This window comes from Sturnus vulgaris, chromosome 21, assembly GCF_052056855.1.
Source record: "Sturnus vulgaris isolate bStuVul1 chromosome 21, bStuVul1.hap1, whole genome shotgun sequence".
NCBI lineage: Eukaryota > Metazoa > Chordata > Aves > Passeriformes > Sturnidae > Sturnus > Sturnus vulgaris.
In genome coordinates, this window is record NC_142263.1 from 5,935,222 (window position 1) to 5,953,991 (window position 18,770).

General features: G+C 55.2%; 1 protein-coding gene across 1 annotated transcript; it reads right to left on the minus strand.

Moving 5' to 3' along the window:
- Positions 1-3: 3 nt before the first annotated feature.
- On the minus strand, positions 4-15,940 carry MMP28 (matrix metallopeptidase 28). Its single transcript, XM_088177239.1, has 10 exons — positions 15,851-15,940; positions 15,428-15,511; positions 9,611-9,913; positions 8,446-8,696; positions 7,656-7,801; positions 4,981-5,202; positions 4,380-4,625; positions 3,841-3,987; positions 3,219-3,386; positions 4-2,027 (listed from the first exon to the last, which is right to left on the minus strand). The coding sequence occupies exons 1-10, from the start codon at positions 15,938-15,940 to the stop codon at positions 1,633-1,635; spliced, it is 2,052 nt and encodes a 683-aa protein (XP_088033365.1). The 3' UTR covers positions 4-1,632.
- Positions 15,941-18,770: the final 2,830 nt, after the last annotated feature.

Here is an 18,770-nt window from a genome sequence, read left to right on the forward strand (position 1 = left end):
ACATATCCAGAGGTTGGTTTTATTTGCTGTCAGGTCTCCAAGCCCTTGGGACTCCCTGCAGGAAACGTCACCTCATTATCATTCAATTCCAATGAAAATGCTGCAGGGCCGTTTCTTTGGCAACATGGAAAGTCCCCTGAGGTTTCAGGCAGATGAAGACCCCGTGTCTGTGTCTGCTCATGAAGGGCTCACTCACAAGTGTTGTGGGGAATGGGAAGAGTGCTGGCTCCCCATCCTGCCAAACCCAGCTCAGCTGGCACCTGGCAGCACCAAAAGCCCTCAGGATGTACCAGCCCTGGCACCCTGCTCTGCAGGGAAGTTCTAGAAAGGGGAAAGATGAGTAAAAGAGGAATCCTTGAAGCTGCTGGCATCAGGAGCTGGCACCCCAGCACAGCACCCTGACATGGCACAGCAGGACAAAGCAGGGCTGGGGTCTGAGTCCTGGGAGAACCTCTGGGTAAATGGTTTAAATAGATCATTTGATAAAGCTGAGGCCTGTCTTGCTCAGCACCAATGCCTCAGAACTGCAGCCCTGGGAAGCTGAGCTCCATCCCCAGCCCTGGGGCACGATGGCCCTTTGCAGACTGAACTGGTGACCGTGTCCAGGAGCGTTTCCAGGTGGGGAGTCTGCCTTGGGAAAGGAATGAGGAATATGCAGCCACACTGTCCCTGTGGGCCCGCATGCACAGACATGTCCCTCTGTCCTGCTCACCCTCTCCTCTTCCCCTCCTCCCCCAGTTATTTGTCCCTCCTGTTCATCCAGGTGGGGCCCAGGGACTCAGAAACTCTCTGATCCCGTCCCTTGCAGAGACAGCAGAGCACTTTGCACACAGTGAGGGCTGCCAGGTGAGCACAACCCTTGTTAGACACTGGAAAACCCAGCCAGGCACCCCAAACCCATCTGAAAGTCAGTGCTCCTGCTGGCTGTGAGCAGCACAGGGACACGGCCAGCAGCTCAGCTGAGCCTCCCCTCTCCCTCCACCTCTACACCAAACCCCTCTGATTTCAGCCCCAAAATCCCAGCTGGTGCCTCAGCAGAGCACTGGGATGTGGGCACAGCCAGCAAAGCATCCCCAGCCCTCCATACCCTGGGGTCTGAACAAACAGCAGGGGCAAAGCTCCACATGGACCCAAATGTTTGTCCAAATGTCTTTTTTCTTGTAGTTTTAAGCAGGAAACGTTCTGAGTCTGTTTTTTAAAAACATCCAAACTGCAAAGCCAGCAGCAGGGAGACACTTCTCCTCCTGATGGAGGGAAAATGACAGATATCAACAAGTATTAGCAAAAATATCAAAAAGTATCACCAAACCCCAGTACTGTTTTGAAAAACATGTGTAACAATATCTTGAAAATTAACAGAAATGGGTGTGTTTGCAGTCTCCATGGTTCATACTTTTTTTGTTCGTTTTTTTGGTGGTCTTTTAAAAAAATACTGTGTCCCAAAGCCTCCAGGCCACTTGGCTGTGGCACACCTGTCCCAGCTGCATCCGAGTTTTGCTGGGTCACTGCTCCACCATCCCACAGCTCCAGCCAGCCCCTGCCTGACCATCCTCAGACAGGAGCACAGAGTCACACAAAGCGGGATCCAGGCAGCGCAGAGCGAGCTGAGGTCCAGAGCCCCGTTTCACCCCATCAGAAAAGAACCTGCTCACTGTTGGCATCCCAGCAGCCCATCCAGGCGAGCTGCGTGGCCCATTTGCCGGTGGCCACCACTTTCAGCTTATCCTGGTCGAATTTCCAGTAGTGCTCATCCCGAAAGAAGTAGACGGAGCGGTCGCGGTGGGTGAGAGCCCCGGCCGTGCCCGGGGGCAGCCCTGCCCAGTCCCGCAGGCTCCGAGGGTAGTAGGGCTCCACGCCCAGCGGCTCCTCGCCCAGCACGAAGTACTTGGGGCCTTTGAAGAGGACGAGCCGCCGGAGCTGCTGGAAATAAAGCGCCGTGTCCGGGTGCCGAGGGAGCCCCAGGGCGCTGCATTTTTGGGGAAATCCTGCCTCCAACTCGGAGCCTGTGTAGCGCCAGCAGCGGCCACCTGGGGGGACAGGGAGGGGTTAGAGCACAGCCCAGTGGGGTCTGTGGCAGGACGAGCTCCAGGAGATGTGGGCAGACCCGGCCGTGGGACTCAGTGACATCCATCCCACAGGTGACCCAACCAGAACCACTGCTTGTGGACCAGGCTGGGGGAAAACTGAGGCACGGCTGCTCAGGGGCCTGAAGGCATGGAAAGGGACCACCAGGGACAGAGCAGGGCCACCATCATGCTGCTCCTGGCAAACCACCCCCTGATCCTGCACAGCGAATGGGACAGACAGAAACGGACCCAACCGAGACTGGGACACCCAAGCCAGCGCTGCAGCAGGAATTGCAACGGGGACCGGTGGCTTGGCTGTCCCCAGAGCACCCTGTCCCCACAACAGGGCAGACAAAAGCCCCTTTCTGCTCACACGGCACAGCCTGACGCAGCCCTGGGGAGGATGGAGGGAGCGGCGAGGGCTGGGGAGGCAGAGGGGCTTTGGCTCTCACCCAGCTGCAGCACAAAGCCCCTTTTCTGAGCAACCAGTGACTGCTTTCCATTAAAAGCTGGGGCTGACCCTGGCAGCCAGACTGCCTGGTTTGACCTTCCTCTCCTCATCTGGCTGCCGGGCAGTTTATGGATGGTATCCCATCTCTTTGGGCAGTTTATGGATGGTATCCCATCTCTTTGGGCAGTTCATGGATGGTGTCCCAGCTCTTTGGGCAGTTTATCCCAGCTCTCTGGGCAGTTCATGGATGGTATCCTAGCCCCTGGGGCAGTTCATGGACGATATCCCAGCTCCCAGGGTAGTTTATGGATGATATCTCAGCTCCCAGGGCAGCTCAGCCTCCAGGCACAACACAGGGGTCCATGTGCACCATGAAACCCCCACGCACTCCTCTGCACCTCGTGTTTTGGGGAGCATTTTCTCCCCAAGACCAGCCACTGCACCTGGATTTGCTTAGACACCCCAGTGAGTGCTGCTCTCCTGATGGGGAAACTGAGGCACGAGGAGGTGATGTGGCTGCCAGGGCATCCATCCATCACAGGGCATCGAGCACAGGGTTTTGCACACCCAGGACAATGGCCCAGCTCTGCACTGGGAGGGGACCAGTGGGAGGGGACACAAACAGGAGTTGTGTGGCTCCAACCACAGCACAGGCAGGAGCAGTGGCAGCCCCGAGGGGAGCCCCCTGCCCCCTCACCCACCTTTGAAGAAGTAGAATTTTCCACTCAGCTGGGACCAGGCACAGGCGTCGATGCTGGCAGGGAGGCCGGGCCAGCGTGGCTGCAGTGGCTGTGGGTCACTGGCATTGCCACTGGCTGACACCACCCAGTAGTGGCTGCCCTTGAAGATGTAGAGGTTGTGATCCCCATCTGTGAGGCAGAGGGAGGGTGCCCCAGGTAAGAAATTTTACTGAACCACCCCCCACTGCTGCCCAGCTCCTCTCTCCTCCCCATGCAGGCTTTGAGGACCCTCAGGGTCTGGATGCCTCCTCCTGCCTTTCCAGCCATCCCCTCAGCTTCCATAACTCATTGCCTCCCCTCCAGCCATGAGAGGATAAATGCTGACCACACTTCGAGGCTTATCTTGCACAGCTGAGCTCCTGCAGTCATTAATTCTTGCCATGGCCCAAGTTTTAGGATGTTTTCCCTGCTCCTGACACATTGCTGTGCCCTCAAGGTGCATCACTGTGCATCAGTGATGCCACCAGTGCCAGGAGCTGTGGACCAGTCAAACCCACCTTTCCCACCCTGGGAGCTGCAGCAGCACTGGGACAAGGGGTAGGGGTGCACGTTCTGGGAGAGGGTCACACTGGCCAGCACCCACCCGCGGTTATGGCATCGAAGAAGGAGTGGCAGTAGTAGGTGCTGAGGCTCCTCTGTCGGTCCCTGCCATAAATGTCCATGTTCCAGTCCTGGAAGTGAGTGAAGACCTTTCCTGGGAGCTGGATGGCCGAGCCCTTGGAGGGCTTTCCTGGGATGGAACAAGGGGTGATGAGTCCGGAGAAAGGGCAGAGAAACAACTTTTCCCAGAGCACAGGGCTGAGACTCCCAAGACTCCAAAGACTCCTTGTCCCACTGTCTAATTTCTATCCCACTCTATATGATGGTGGCAAAAATCCCTTGGTACCCCAATAAACATGCACCAGCAGACAAGTGGGCAGCAAATCCAACCTTCCCTGCCCTGGAGCCCTGGTACCTGTCCCACCTCTCCTGCTTTTTCCTCCCCAGCCACACACAAGGATGAGGCCCACGTGGCTGTAGTCCTGTGCCCTTTGGAGACCTGCTCCCATGCCTACTGCTCGCTTTCCATCTCAGAGAACAACCCTGGAGGAACCGAGGGATGCTCAGGGAAGCCAGGCTCACCGTACAAGTTCTGGACAGCCAAGATGTCATCCCAGCTGAGGACAAAATCCTTGCTGAGCTTCTTGTAGTAAGGGGACATCAGGGCGCTCTTGACGGGCGAGTGCTGCAGCCCCAGCGTGTGCCCGACCTCGTGGGCCACCACGATGAAGAGGTTTCGCCCTTTGCCGCTGTGCAGGGACCAGCGCTCGGCGCTGTCAAAGTGGGCTTCTCCTCGCCGGGGGAAGAAGGCGTGAGCCAGGGCACCTCCTGGGGACACAAGAGCCATCAGGGACCACGGAGCAGTGGGCACATGCAGCTCTGGTTTGCCTAAATGTGCGCCAGTTTTAGGTCTTTTCGGAGGAGCCCGTGTTTGGAGGGTGTTGTCAAATGGGGAGGGCTCCTTGAGGGACTATAAGGAACATCTCAGCTGCCTTGCTGGCAGACCTCAGCTGCAGAGCTGGGAGAGGGGATCCCAAATCAGAGAGCAAACCGGTGCAAACTGGGCTAGAGAGAGTGCAGAGCCTCCACCACCCCCCAGCCCGTCACAAGCCCAGCCCTCCTCCCTGCCAGGGAAGAGCCCACGTTGTAAAAGAGAAGCTTACAAGGGGGAAGCGACCAGCACCTGGCCCATCGAAGGCGTTGTTGAGTCCATCGTTGTGGTCCCCGTGGAAGAAGGTGAGGCGGATGTCAGCAGGGCCGTCCTGTGCCTCCCAGAAGAGCAGGGAGGACACGTTGCTCCAGAGCTCGAAGGCGGCTCTGACGGCCAGGCGCACCTCGTGCTGGGGCAGGTAGGACGGCCAGTTCACCACCCGGTACGTCAGGTGCCGCTTGGACCAGCGCCCACCTGCAACGGGACGAGCTCAGCAACGGCCACCTGGGCTCGTCCTGCCACCCAGGGGCTGCCTGGCTGGAGGAAAACTTCATGGAAATGTCGTGGTTTTTCCCAAGACAAAGATGGAAGTTGAGGCAGGTGCAACACCGTGATGAAATCCTTCTGAATCCTTCTTCCCACCCAAGGCTGGAGTTGCAACCAAACCCTGAAACCTCTCTGAGGAGAGGAGAAGATGTGGCACCAAGTTTGAGCTCGGCCTTTGGCTCATCATCCTCTCCAGAGCCAAATCCAGCATGGGTCCCTGCTAGGAGGTCTGCTACCTGAAACCAGCTCCGAGTCCAGGAGATGCAGTCCAAGGGCTGGATTTCAGGGAGAGGAATCCAATCCACCTCTGAAAAGGTGGGACAAAGGCAAAAGAGTGGGAAGGGCTCTCAGCAGCACCTTGGGGGCACAGCTGAGTGCCCAAGGCTTCCTTAAAAGCTTTCAGGAGAGACAGAGCCCTGATACCACCAGGACAGATGGGGACAAGGGTGAAGGGGACAAGCCTTGTGACTCCCCCTAAGCTCCCCAGCTCCCCTACCACACAGGAAGGCAAAGATGAGAGTTCAGAGTCACTGAGCAGCATCACAGCACCCTGTTACTCCTCCTCCTCCTCCAGCACCCCTCAGCATCTGTGGGACCCCAGAGCCTTAGGATTACATTTATCTGGAGGCATCTGGGAGCAGGAAAAAAGCCGTGGGGCCCTAGGGGGATGTGGGTGCCAGAGCCGGTGCTGAGGCGTGGGAGTGGTGAAAAGACCTCCAGCATCTGCCTCTGCTCCAGATGTGCAGGAAAACAGGGGGAACAGGGCTGGCAGCACGCTGGGGCTCACTGCCCTGGCTCTGAGCTGAGCCTCCCAGCAAACCCGCCTGACATCCCACCCCTGCTCTGCCTCCTTCTCCCCCATTTCTGAGTAGCCCGTGGCTGGGGACACTCTGGGCTAACTGGTCACACTCCTGGCGACAGAATGAGTTCCCACTGTTTGTCAGTGCAATGATGGCATCCAGCTCCTAAGGGACACAGATGAGCTCCTACTCTGCACAGCAAAAGCTGAAGGCTGCCTGGATGGCTGCAGCCCTAAAACAAAGCCTGGCATCCCATCCTTCCCTCCACAGGAGCAGAGCATCTGCCACCAGAGGATGGGCAAGGCTGGGTTGGCAAGTCTGGCTCTCGGGAAGAGGAGCCCCCGTGCTGGGCTCTGAGTGTGCCCCAAGCCAGCAGGATGAGGGACACAGAGGCTGCCCAGGGAAGATCCCGCTGGGAGAAGGGTGGATAACAAAGCACTTTGCTGGCTCAGCTGCCAGGTTTTCCTGCTCCAAGCAGGATAAACAGCACAAAGCCTCCAGCCTTCCTGGCTGGTGCCACCAGGCACCCCCTGTCCCCATCCAGCCCTTGGCTACTGATGTGGTGTTGCTCCTATCCCTGCTGCCTGTGGCATCAGATCCCCAGAGCAATGACCAGTGCCACACTGAGCCCTTTTCTGCCCTTTCCTTGAGCCATTGGGCATCTCTTGCCACCCACCTACACAAGTGATCCCCAAAAAGGAGCCCCATGAGCCACAGGGCACTGGCTGCTTCTGCTTGCCCATCTCCTGCTCTGTGTCCTTCCTGCTCTGCCCACATGTCCTGGGCACAGGATGGCTCCTGCAAGGAACATGCTGCATGTTGGGGCTCTGGAAGGAAATCCAGAGGCTGGAGGAGGATGACAGAGCTCTCCTGGGGCTGTCCATTGCCAGCCCTGACAGATGCACAGCCAGCCTGACACGGCACAGAGCCTGTTCTTAATCTCCCCTTCCTTTTTCCCATGTCCTAAGCACAGCTGGCCCCGGAATCTTGCTCTCTAGGAATCCAGTTACTCATCTGCAAGCCCAAAGAGAGCTCCCAAGGGACAAGAGGCCCAGTCCTGGACACACAGGAGAACAGAAAGATGCTTGGAGCAGAATTAAACCCCTTAACATGGGTGAAAAGACTCTTGGGTCAGGCAGCCAAGTGTTGGCAGGTTTTTGGTTACTGCTGCGTCCCTAATATGCATTAGAAGTCCCAAAGGTCAGCAAAACCTGGAGATAATTTCACCTCATGCCAGTCCCTGCCCTCCAAGTCATGCCAGTACAGCTGAGTGTGGGGCCATGGTGACCTGAGTGCCCTCTGGGACATGTCCTGCCTCCCACAGCAGGAGCAAAATCAACCCCCAGAGCCAAATTCCCCCACGAGTGGGAGTCACATCTCTGATCACTGCTGACATCAAGCCACAGAGACCAACTGAAAATAAAGAGCTTTAAAAATAACCTCCAAGTGTGTCCGGGGCTGGATGCTGTGCCAGTGGGGCTGCACCTCCCACCCACAGCAGCTTCCCCACGAGTCCAGGACGGGAAAGCCGAGCACCCCAGACCCAAACCCCACCGGGAGCCCCGGTGCCGGTGCTCTCACCGTGCTGTGCCGTGCGCCGGCGGCGCCGGCCGGGGGATGCCCGGCTGTCCCCGTCCTCGGTGCCACACCTCGGCAGAGCCATCTGATGGAGGGTGCGGGCATCCAGCACCCCGCTGAGGGGCAGGTGGGTCACCCGCTGGAAATCCCTGCGAAAGGAAGGGAGATATCAGCACCCAGAACCCCCGAGGGGGGGTTTGGTTATGTCTGAGCCAGGATTTTCACCCCACAAGCTTCAGACCCCAGCATCAGAACTTCATCCCGTTGGCAAAACAAGGATTTGGCTCTGCAACCACAGCTGATCTGTAAGTCACCTCCTAGCAGGGCAAAAGCAAATAGGTGAGCCTAAAAATGCATTTTCCAGTTTTCAACTCCGGTTATTTGACTTCGCGTTTAACTTTGCATTTGGCTTTGTGCAAGGTCAGGCCCGGGATGCTCCCAGAGCCGAGGTGATGTCCTTAGGAGAAGTCCAGGCAGGAGCTGGCAGATCGCCCCCCTGACATCTCCCAGCCGTCCCCAAGCTCGGCCTCCCCGCAGATTTTATTGCGAGGCGAGCACCGGGCCATAAAAGGCAAATAAAGCAGCGAGAGCCGGGTGCCAGCAGCCGGCACCCAGCTGCGGGAGCCGGGCACGGACCCGCCTTTCCAAAAAGGACTGGCTGTGCTTTAGCATCAGACCGTGAGACAGAGGGCTTCCAGCTGCAAGAAGACTCCTCTGGTTGCAAAAAAAGCCCCTCGGAGTGCTGGCAGCATCCCTGCAGCTCTGACTGCAGCGTACAATAAAAGGCTCCTACCTCAGCGCCTCGCTGAACTCGGCGGGGCTGTGTGTGCCGGCCCCCGGCTCGCTGAAGTAGCCGTATTTCTCCAGGAAGAGCTGCAAGAAAAAAAAATGGGAAATGTGCAGCTCAGAGCACGTGCTGGCTTGGGAAGCGGGAGGAAAGGAGATGAGGTGGCAAACAGCTCTGCAAACCCAAAATGCCCACTCGTTTTGCCCCTGAGAGCTCTGCACCTCCAGCAGCCGCACCTCCTGCGCCCGTGCAGGTTCCTGTGTGTCTCCTCCCCATCATTTTGGATGGCTCTTGGGGTTTTTGGCCACGACGCGATGGAGGCGTAGGAGGAAAAGAGAGAGCTGGAAAAACCTCTGCTGCCATGTCATCCGCAGCCAGAGGCGACCAAACCCACAGCTCTAATCGCCCCGGCTCAACGCAGTGATTCCAACAAAGGCCGAAGTGCTGCGGCCATGGGTAGGGCGGGGTGAGATGGGGTCAGGCTCAGCCTCCCCCCATTCCCACGCAGGATGTGCTGATGCAAAGTGGGGAGGCTCCGGGCTCAATTCGCTTTGCCAAACCATTCTTCTTCTTATCGGCCGTTGACACGGACGGAGATCGCCTCTCTGAACTTGCTCCAGCACTTAAATTGTATGTTAAAGAAAATAAACGGCTCAGGCTGCTGCCCAGCTTTTGGAGGAGTTAATAGCTGGGGTCACAGGAATGCTCCACGCCCGCCTGCCCCGCCGCCAGGGATGTCTGCAGGAGACAAACAAGCTGCCCAGCATCCTGTTAGTGCAGCAGAGCTGCAGTTACAGCAATGAATAATAATCAGAATAAAAAGTGAAAGTGGCGGCTTCCTTTCCCCGCATCCCAAAGGAGAGCTGTGCTGAGCACCGGGAGTGCCGCGGGCTGACCCAGATAGCACGGCTGGTGCCCTCTGGGAAAACGAGTGTTTTTAAAGCTGTTTCCCTCCTGGCTCATCCCAGGGCCGGGAAAAGGAGGCGTTTGGAGTGTTGACCTCCTCTCAGTGCTGCTCCTGACTGTGGGTGACCCAGTTCTCCTTCATGTCCCTGCAGAGGAGGCAGCAGCGCTTCCTGGGCCCTGTCACCCGGCAGGAGCAGGAATGGTCTGTGGATGTGGCACTCCCGAGCTGTGCCAGGGCCTCTCCCTCTCCTCCTCCTGCCCAAACCTTCTGCTTGCCGTGCACAGTCATCTTCACGTCATCCCCAAACACGTCACCCCCGCGTGGGCAGGGCAGGCACATCCAGGTGTGCTCTGCCGACCTCATCTCCTCCAGTTTCATCTCCTCCTTTACTCCCCTTCTACCTGGAGCATCCCCCTCCGGCAGAGGACCTGCACAGATTCCTGCCTGGACACGGTCTTCGCTCAGCCCCACACAAAGAATTTGGCTGTTTTTCCCACCAAAGCCTCCTGTCTCAGCTGGAGGCACCAGCACCTCATCCCAGCAGCACCAGGCTGCAGCAGCAAGAGCCTGAGCATGGCCAGAGCCACCCTGACACCTCACACTGGTCCAGTGAGACAGGATAAATCAGACAAGTGCCACAGAGCAGGGAGAGCACTGGCTTGTTTGTCAGGAGAAGCCACAACAGTTCTGCCCAGTATGGACTATCCAACCTGGATTTGCCATTGCCCAGCCACACCGAGATAACCCCACATTTACAGGGGTACCAGGAGGCAAAATCCAGCAGCAGCTCGGGATGAGCATGCAGGGATGGAGGATGTGGGGATGGAAGAGCATCCTGGGGATGGGGTGGCTTGGAGCCCTCTGAGGGTATCTGGAGAGGAGAAGGAATCTGGCCTTTTTTTCTGTGCTTGTATTTTTATAAAGTTCTCCTCCAGAAGCACAAAATCACCAGTTACATATAAGGGTGCAGGGTGAAGATCCCAGTGGTGACATCACTGCAGATAAATGTGAGCTGAGAACACTCAGATGGAAAGTCCTGGCTCTCACATCATGGTCTGAACCTTCCCTAACACAATTTTGCATTCACTCAGCACAACCTGAAGCTCTTTCCTTGCCTGTAACTCAACACAATCCCATCCTTAAAGCGTGAAAATGGTTTTTCCTCACCATGATCTCATGAAGGCTTGAAACCCCATCTGGACATGTCAGGTGCACAGTGAAAAAAGCAACCCCTGTCCCAGCAGCTGCTCTTGAGCAGCACCAGAAGGCACAGAGGCCACTGGCTTTATCATTCCTGCCCAGAGCTCCTTGAGCTTTGCAAGTCCAAGCAAAGCTGCATTTTCTCTGTGGTTTCTGGCCTGTGCCACATTGAGGCTCTCACACACAGGTACCAACTCTCCAACTGCAAAACTATCAGGAGAAATTTTATTATGTTTTCTAGACATATCTACTGTCAGCTAAAGGTGAGGATGGTCCTGGAAGCACAGGAGAGGGATGTGCTGATTCCCCACTCCATCAGGTATTTATCCAAGCACAGAGCATACAAATCCAAGGAGTTTTTGGGGTCCAGGGGAACCCAAGAGCCCCATGCCACGGTGTCCCGTGCCCAAACCAGTGCTCAAGGCTCCCCCAGCACTGCACAACCCCCCAGGCTCTGGCAGGGCTGGCTGGAATCTGGCACCAGCCCATTAAATCTCTCCAGAGGCTGCAATGTAAAGACTGGCCGTGCTGGGAAAGCCCCCTCCCTCCTGCCCCAGATGGGGAAATGCTCTTTTCCATACAATGGGAAAAGAAAAACAGCAGGAAACGAAGAGAAACATTAATATGAAATATGCCCAGCTCCCTCTGTGCGTGAGGGAGGGAGAGGAGGACGGATCTGCCTGGGCTGCCTGGGAGCCAGTGCTGGGGCAGAGAATCCTCCGGGGCTGCAGCAGGGACAGCGGGAGGAGTCTGGGGCAGACAGAGGGGCCCTTCCCATCCCAGGGCTCTGATGGGGATGGAGCCTGTTGCAACCCTGGAAATCATCTCTGCCTTGGCTAAAGCCAAGGAAACACCTTGGCCTCGACCACAAGCATCCACAATGTGGAAGACAGCCAGCAGCAAATACAATTAGTCCTCCCTGCCTGGAAACGGGGATAACGAGAGTGCCGAGACAGCAGGCTCGGCTCCTGCCTGCCCTCCCCTCCAGACACGCCGGTTCTGGCTCCTTTCCACCAGCCAAGTACCGGAGAAGCCTCACACTGAGCTCCTGCTGACCCTGGTCCCTCTGCTCTGCCGGGGACAAATCCCCTCTGTCTCCTCCATCCCCCGCAGCGCAGGGAAGAGATCCCACCCTGCCGAAGGGTTTTGTGTCATGATTACAGGATGCCACCACAAGCTGCACCTTTTGTTTTAAATCATGAGACAGCCCAGGTGGATTCTAAACCCTGGTTCCAGCATCCCCAGGCTCATCCCACATCATCTCGCCACCAAAATGGGCACAGTGGCTCCTGCTTTTCATCCTCAGTTTCCTCCAGCACACACACTAGGAGAGCCTGGGGCGTGTTTTGGGGTGGTCACAGAAGGAGCAGCGGCTCCTCCTGTCCATCGGGCCCCTGCTGCCTGCGAGCTGCCTCCAGAAGATGTCACATCAATTAAAAATGCTCATTCGCTTCTGCTCATCCCTGCAAAGCCTCAGGCAGAATCCCCGCGCCGCTTTTGTTTAAGTGTGTGTGTAAGTATCTCCATAAATATTATATCTATAGACACACGAGAAGGGGCATTAGCGAGCACAGAGCCTGGCTGTCCTCCCGCTGAAAAGGCAGCGAAATCTCAGCTGATTTTCTGTCCTGGTGAAGGAGCGTGGTTACAGCCCCCAGCCCGTCTGCCTGCTCGGATGTTCCCCTGTTCCTAACCCGGGCCTGAAGGAATCTCCTGTCCCGCCTACCACCCCTAAAAATCTACTTTAACAGCAAATAACCCACTTACCACTAAGGATGCAGAGTTGGGGTCTTCTAAACTCCTTTTATTTTCACACTCGATCTTCTAAAGCTGAGAAGCAGTAAGCCAGGTCTAGCTAAACCCCCTCCTGGTTTCACTAACCCTTTGGATGTGGCTGGGTCTAGTGGAAGTGTCCCTGCTCATGGCAGGGGGTGGAATGAGATGAGCTTTAAGGTCCCTCCCAAACCAATCCATGATTCTATGATAACTCATTGGGAAGCAGCTGGCAGCTCTGCCCTGGCACCCCCAGCACCCCACACCACCCGCAGCACCAAAACTCCTGAACGCGACAAAAACACTTGAGGAAAACAGGGAAAAACACCGGGCTTGGCCAAACCTTCCCCTGCGAATACCAGAGCGGCTGACAAACCAGTTCGGTCACGCAGCCTGGTTGTGTTTTCGTGTCTGGGGAGAGAAAGGAAACGAGTCGTGCCCTCCACCGGGGTGGGAGCCGGGGGAAGGCGCCGGCCCCGCTGCCGGGGCCGCGGCTCCTTGCCCGGCGGGCGATATTTGCCCTAACAAGTGGGGATTGTTTTGGGGGAGAAGCAGGAAGAAAGCCGGGCTGTTCGTGCTGCGGTGACTCACGGGGTGTAAATCACACCGGGGGATTGCCGGGCCACATCCGCAGTCCCATGGGTGCTGCAGAGCCCAGGGATGCCTCGAAGAGGAAATTCCTCCTCCTCTCCACCTCTCCTTCCATCGCCGTGCTGAGGCTGAACAGAGGGGATTTTTTACAGGAAGGAGGATTTTTCCTCTTTATTTCAGAAGGAAAACGTGGGATGCTCTGGCGTCCGAGCCCCACCGTGTCTGCGTGGTACCCGGGACCCTCCCTCCATCCAGCTGTGCTCAGCATCCTGCATCCCAACTCGCTCCCTAAAGCAGCTCAGCCGGACACTGGAGCATTTCCCAGCACAAACACGGCCCAGAGCCCGAAATGTGAGACTTTGGTTTGATAAAGGGGAGAAGTCCGTGTGTACCAGATGCTGCAAGATGGGAAGAAAGGCAGGACAGGGGGAAAAAATGGAAAAAAAAATCCAAAATTATAATTATTCAGTCCATTAGTCCAGTTCTCTATTCCTGTTCCCTGTTTTTCTCAAATTTCTCCCCAGTTTTTATTTCCACCAAAACAGACCTGGAGCTTCTCACACAAATCTCTGCAGGAACTTCATTGTCCTTTGTCCTTGGCTCCACCAGCACCTCATAGTGCTCCTCACTCCCACCACGGGCTGAGATCTCACATGCTCTGTGTATTTTACACAATTCCCCAGGGATCAGGGAATCTCGGGCATTGCCACCCCCCCAGCTGCTGTCTGAGCACAGCTCAGCCAGACACCAGCCCTGCCAAACAATGTGCTCTTTACATTTGGGCCCTCTCCTAGCTGTAGATGATAAGATGATTTCACATACAAATGTTTCAAATTAAATTTTCTAATTTTCCTTTTTTTTTTTTTTTTAATGTGTATTTTTAAACTGCAATTGATATGGATGCAGTGAAAACATGGGCACCAGCCAGGAAAAGCACACAACTTTCACAGCCTTATGCCTCAAAGTTTACACAACCTATTGTTGTTAACTGTGGCTTTTTAAAATGAATTTTAAAAAAAGCTTTAGAACCAAAGCCTGGAAGTGCTCTGAAAGCCACAAGTCACAAGAACTATTTGATGTTATGTGAGAATTTCAGCTTCCTCCTAAAAGAAAATTAACTGCCCAGTTTATTTAGGCTAGTTCCACACCCCAGTCTTTGCATTTCCATTGTGTGTGCTGTCCCAAAGTCTCTGGCCAGCACAGCACAGCCCCTTGGGGAAACTGAGGCAGGAAAAGTCACTTGCCCAGCACCTCCTCACGAGGGATCTGCCACAATTCTGGGATCTGTTCTGAAGCTTCAAGGGAAAAGAACTCAGAAGGCACTAATGAGGGGTAGAAAGGCTGAAAGGTAGAAAGTTTGGATTGTTAAACCAGTTGTTCTCAATCAGTTTACTTTCTTTTTAAAGTGAATTTTAAATTATTGGTTTTCTGAGCATGAAAATCTTTGCAGATTTATTTTCTCCAGGTGGCATGAGGGGCTGGGCTGAGGTTTGTGCACAGTGGAAAAAGCACAACTCTTAATGACCTCTCTGAAGCAGCATCTCCCAGCAGAAGAAAACAATGCACATGAAAACAAGCCTCTGAGCATTTCTGTGCCCTTTTCCTCTCAGAGCATGTCTTCAAAATCCCAGTTAATTCACCAGGACTTGCTGGCTGGGGTTGAAAATTAAGCATTTGTGCAAATGTACACTGGACTGAGGCCTAAACAAGAAAAAAATTTGTTCACCGGCCAAATCTCATACCTCGTCCTCCCAAAACAAACAGGAATGGACGGTGGCACAGGGTGACAATGACAGCAGGACAAACAGAAGAAATCCAAACACAGGTGATGGGGACAGCCCTGGGGAGAGGCAGGCAGAGGAAGGACTGGCTTTTGTCCCCTCCTGATACTCTGAGTGATGGGAAGGTTTCCTCGTGCATGAGTTCTGTTGCTGGAGCTGTGTGGCAGGGTGAGTTTGCAGGTGCACATCACCTGTGAGACACCTGCACACACCCTGAGAGAGCTGGAGTGTTCCAGCCTGGACAAGAAAAGGCTCCAGGGACACACAGAGCCCCATCCTGTGCCTAAAGGGGCTCCAAGAGAGCTCGAGAGGGACTTTGGACAAGGGCAAGGAGAGATAGGACAAAGAGGAATGGCTGAAGCTGAAGTAGGGCAGACTTAGATTAGATATTGGGAAGGAATTCTTCTCTGTGAGGGTGGAGAGGCCCTGGCACAGGGTGCCCAGAGCAGCTGTGGCTGCCCCATCCCTGGAAGTGTTCCAGGCCAGGTTGGACAGGGCTTGGAGCAACCTGGGCTAGTGGAAGTGTCCCTGCCCACAGCAGGGGGTGAAATGGGATGAGTTTAGGTCCATTCTAACCCAAACCAGTCTGTGATTCTCTGCCACACAAGTGCATGAGACCACACACCCTGGCATTCCAACACAACCCTATGGCACAGCCACACACCTGTGCCACACACACTGCGGGTACCCAGGACACACGTGGAGGCTCAGGTGTCAGGAGCTCGTGGGCACTCACCTGTGGTGGGGATGTACCTGGGGACACATTCATACCTATGGCATGGGCACAGCAGGGACACGGGCACACCAGGGACTGGCACACCTGGGGCAAAGACACACCCACGGCATGGGCACACAGGGATATGGGCACACCAGGGACACAGTGACACCTGGGGCATGGACACACCTGTTACACAGTCACACCAGGGACAGTCACACCAGGGACACGGGCACACCGGAGCAAAGACACACCCATGGCACGGGCACACAGGGATATGCGCACACCTGGCAGGACATGGGCACACCTATGGCATGGGCACCCCAGGGACAGCCACATCCAGAGCGGGGGCACATCTATGGCACGGACTCAGCGGGGACACGCACACACCCAGAACACGCTCCCGCCCCTCCCCGCCGCTGCCGGTGCCGGTGCCGCTCCTACCTCTGCCTGCCGCCGCTGTCCCGTGGCCGGTGCGGGCTGAGCAGCTGCCAGCAGCCCCAGTGCCAGGGCGGCCCGCAGCGTCCCGGCCATCCCGGCTCCGCTCCCGCCGCTCCGCTCCGCTCCCGCCGCCGCCCCAGCCGCCTCTCCCCGCCCCGGCCCCGGGGGCGGCCCCAGCCCCAGCCCCGGCCGAGGGCCGGGCTCCGGCAGCGGCACCGAGCGGAGGGGCTGTCCCTGCTCGGGGCAATGACCCGGGCATGCCCTGGCCCCCGCCCCCGGGAGCATCCCGCTGCCGGTGCGTCTTTCCTTGGGCCAGGCGGGACAGTGGCGCTGCCCGGTGTGAAGCTGTGAAAAGAGGAGAAAGCAATTCCAGCTTTTCCTAAAGTTGTGTTCATCCAGCACACGTGGATGCAGGGTTTGGAGGCCGGGGGTCTCTGTGCCATGAGCTCTGCAACACAGAAGGCTGGGCCAGCAGTGCAGCCCCTCTTCAGGGGGTCTGGCAAAATCTACACATTAGAGCAGTGCTCTCTCAAGCTTTTCGTAATAACCACACACTCAGGGTTGTGGTTTACACTCTCAGGGTTGTGGTTTACACTCTCAGGGCTGTGATTTACACTCTCAGGGTTGTGGTTTACACTCCCAGGGTTGTGGTTTACACTCTCAGGGTTGTGGTTTACACTCTCAGGGCTGTGATTTACACTCTCAGGGTTGTGGTTTGCACCCCCAGGGTTGTGATTTACACTCTCAGGATTGTGATTTGCACTCCCAGGGTTGTGGTTTACACTCTTTCTGCTTAAATCTCCCTGCCAAGCACGGGATGTATTTGTCAGTGAGCAAGGAGGGCTGTTTGGTGCACTCCTGCCAGTGTCACAGCTCTCCTGCAGCTCACACACAGCTGATGATCTCGAGGGTTGCAGTGACAAGTCAACAGCTCTGTTTACTCACAGCGGTATTTTGTTTGACTATTTTGTTTTAATTTGACTAAAGCAATAGGATGTTTTGATTCTACTTTGGTTCAAGGGGAAAAAATAGGATGTGACTTGTGTCTGCTTTTGTTTTCATGCCAGCTTTAACCCCACACCTATTTTAAAGCTCCCAGGCGCCTTCCTCCACTTTTTAATCGTGCCAAAACCAGAAGTTACAGAAGCATCTGTTGAGTGCAGCTTGAAGAGAGTTGCAGAGAGCCTGTGACACTGCTTTACAGCTGGACAGAGATGTAGGGAAGGGAAGCAGGATTTGAAGGAGAGAAAAAGTGATACACATAACATGGAAAAATAGGGAAGTCACTGAGCTATAAGATAATAAATATGGGAGAAATGAAAGTTTTGGGGCTGGGCCAGCAAGAACTGACTGAGGAGCTGCTGAAGAGCACAGTGGGCAGTTGGCACAGCCTGAGGGATGGTGTGAGGGGAATACTCAGCCCTGGCAGAGGTAGAGCCAAGGGACGGCTGCTCCTCACACAGGTCAGCCTCATGCTTCCTTTCAAAACAAGAGCAGCTCTGTCTGCAAACGCATCCGTGTTTGCGTCGTATCTAGGAAGCAACTGATCCATCTGCTCTTCCACTTAAGAATATGGATGATGAGAAAGTGACTGGCTGGGCTCCAGCAGGAGCAGGAAACTCCCTCCTCTGCTCATTGTATTGTGGGGAAGTGTCTGGGAGGGCACCTGCAGCCCCTGGAGCCGCCAGCTTTCCGACCGGGCATTTCCCGGGGCTGCTGCCTCGGTCCTCAGGGGTTTTGGCATTCAGATGGAGAAGAATTCAGCCCAGCCTTGGGGATGCCAAATCATAGTTCTCTGCAGGCTTTTGGCTGGGAGTATAAAGATGTTTATCCAGCTGCTGCAATCAGAGTGGTATCAGGAACAGAAATATTATCTCACGGAAAGGTGGACAGATTTCCAGATTTTTCAGTGTTAGGTGAAAGATCAGAAATAGGGCAAAAAAAATTTCAGTGCTTGTAACTTCTACCCCAAAACTGAAACCTGACAAGTCAAGCCTGTGGCGGAGAACAAACAAAATCTTGTAGTAAAATATTCACAAAGAGCATGATAAATAGATTCCTACAAGCTCTGGTTGCCTAATCACTCCTGATTTCTTGGGTTTCTAGAGAAAATCCCTTCTCCTCTCAGTTTAACTCAAAAGACCTCAGTGCACTCACTGAGCTCAATTTCCTAAAGACACCTCCCAGCTCGGAGATCCAGTGTTCCTAATTTAATACCATTTGCATATTGACCTGTAAACATCACAGAGAACTAAAGGCCACTACCACAGGTGTGGGGTCTGGAATGGGGGAGGCTGGTTTGTCCATAGGGGCACATAAAGAGCAGCTGAGCACTGCAGAGAGAAGAGCTGAGGCACCAGTGGATCCCTGTCTGAGGTGAGATCCAAGAGTTCATAAACCAACATTATGAAACAGCTCTTGTGACGTGAGCTGTCTCAGAGCAGCTCCGAGTGTTTATCAGAACTGATAAGCAAATAGCAACCCCATTACTCCTCTGTTGCAGTTCCTACCCAAGATGGATGTGATGCAAGAACCTACCACCAAAAACCTCCAAAGCTCTGCAGTGAGAATGGGTTCAAGTTCTTCCCTTTCATCCTCTTGAGAACAGCCCTTCTTCAGATGTTTGCTGCTGTACAGCAGCAGGATGGCTCAGTGGGTGCTGTTGTCAGGCAATGCCCAAAATCCTCATCCTGCTGCTGGAAAGTGGCCAGAGCTGAGACTTTGGATTGGGTCAGACTGGCACAGTCACAGCTTTCCCTCCCAACTCCAGCTTGCAAGAGTCAAATTCTTTACCAAGGCATGAGCAGCTTAACGTTCCTTGGGTTGTCACAAGAGTGAAGCTTTTCTGCTCAGACAGTTTTCTGGGAACTTCATTCACACACACTAAGTTCTCACAGGTCAAAGGACTTTCCTGTGTCCTTAA

Bases quoted from the DNA above. Each gene is read 5' to 3' on its own strand.
- MMP28 (XM_088177239.1), bottom strand. From the start codon at position 15,940: ATGGCCGGGACGCTGCGGGCCGCCCTGGCACTGGGGCTGCTGGCAGCT. The intron at 5,203-7,655 runs GTGAGAGCACCG...GTCCCGTTGCAG, and splicing joins CCGGCGCACGGCACAGCACG to GTGGGCGCTGGTCCAAGCGG. The intron at 3,387-3,840 runs GTGGGTGCTGGC...TCTGCCTCACAG, and splicing joins CTTCGATGCCATAACCGCGG to ATGGGGATCACAACCTCTAC.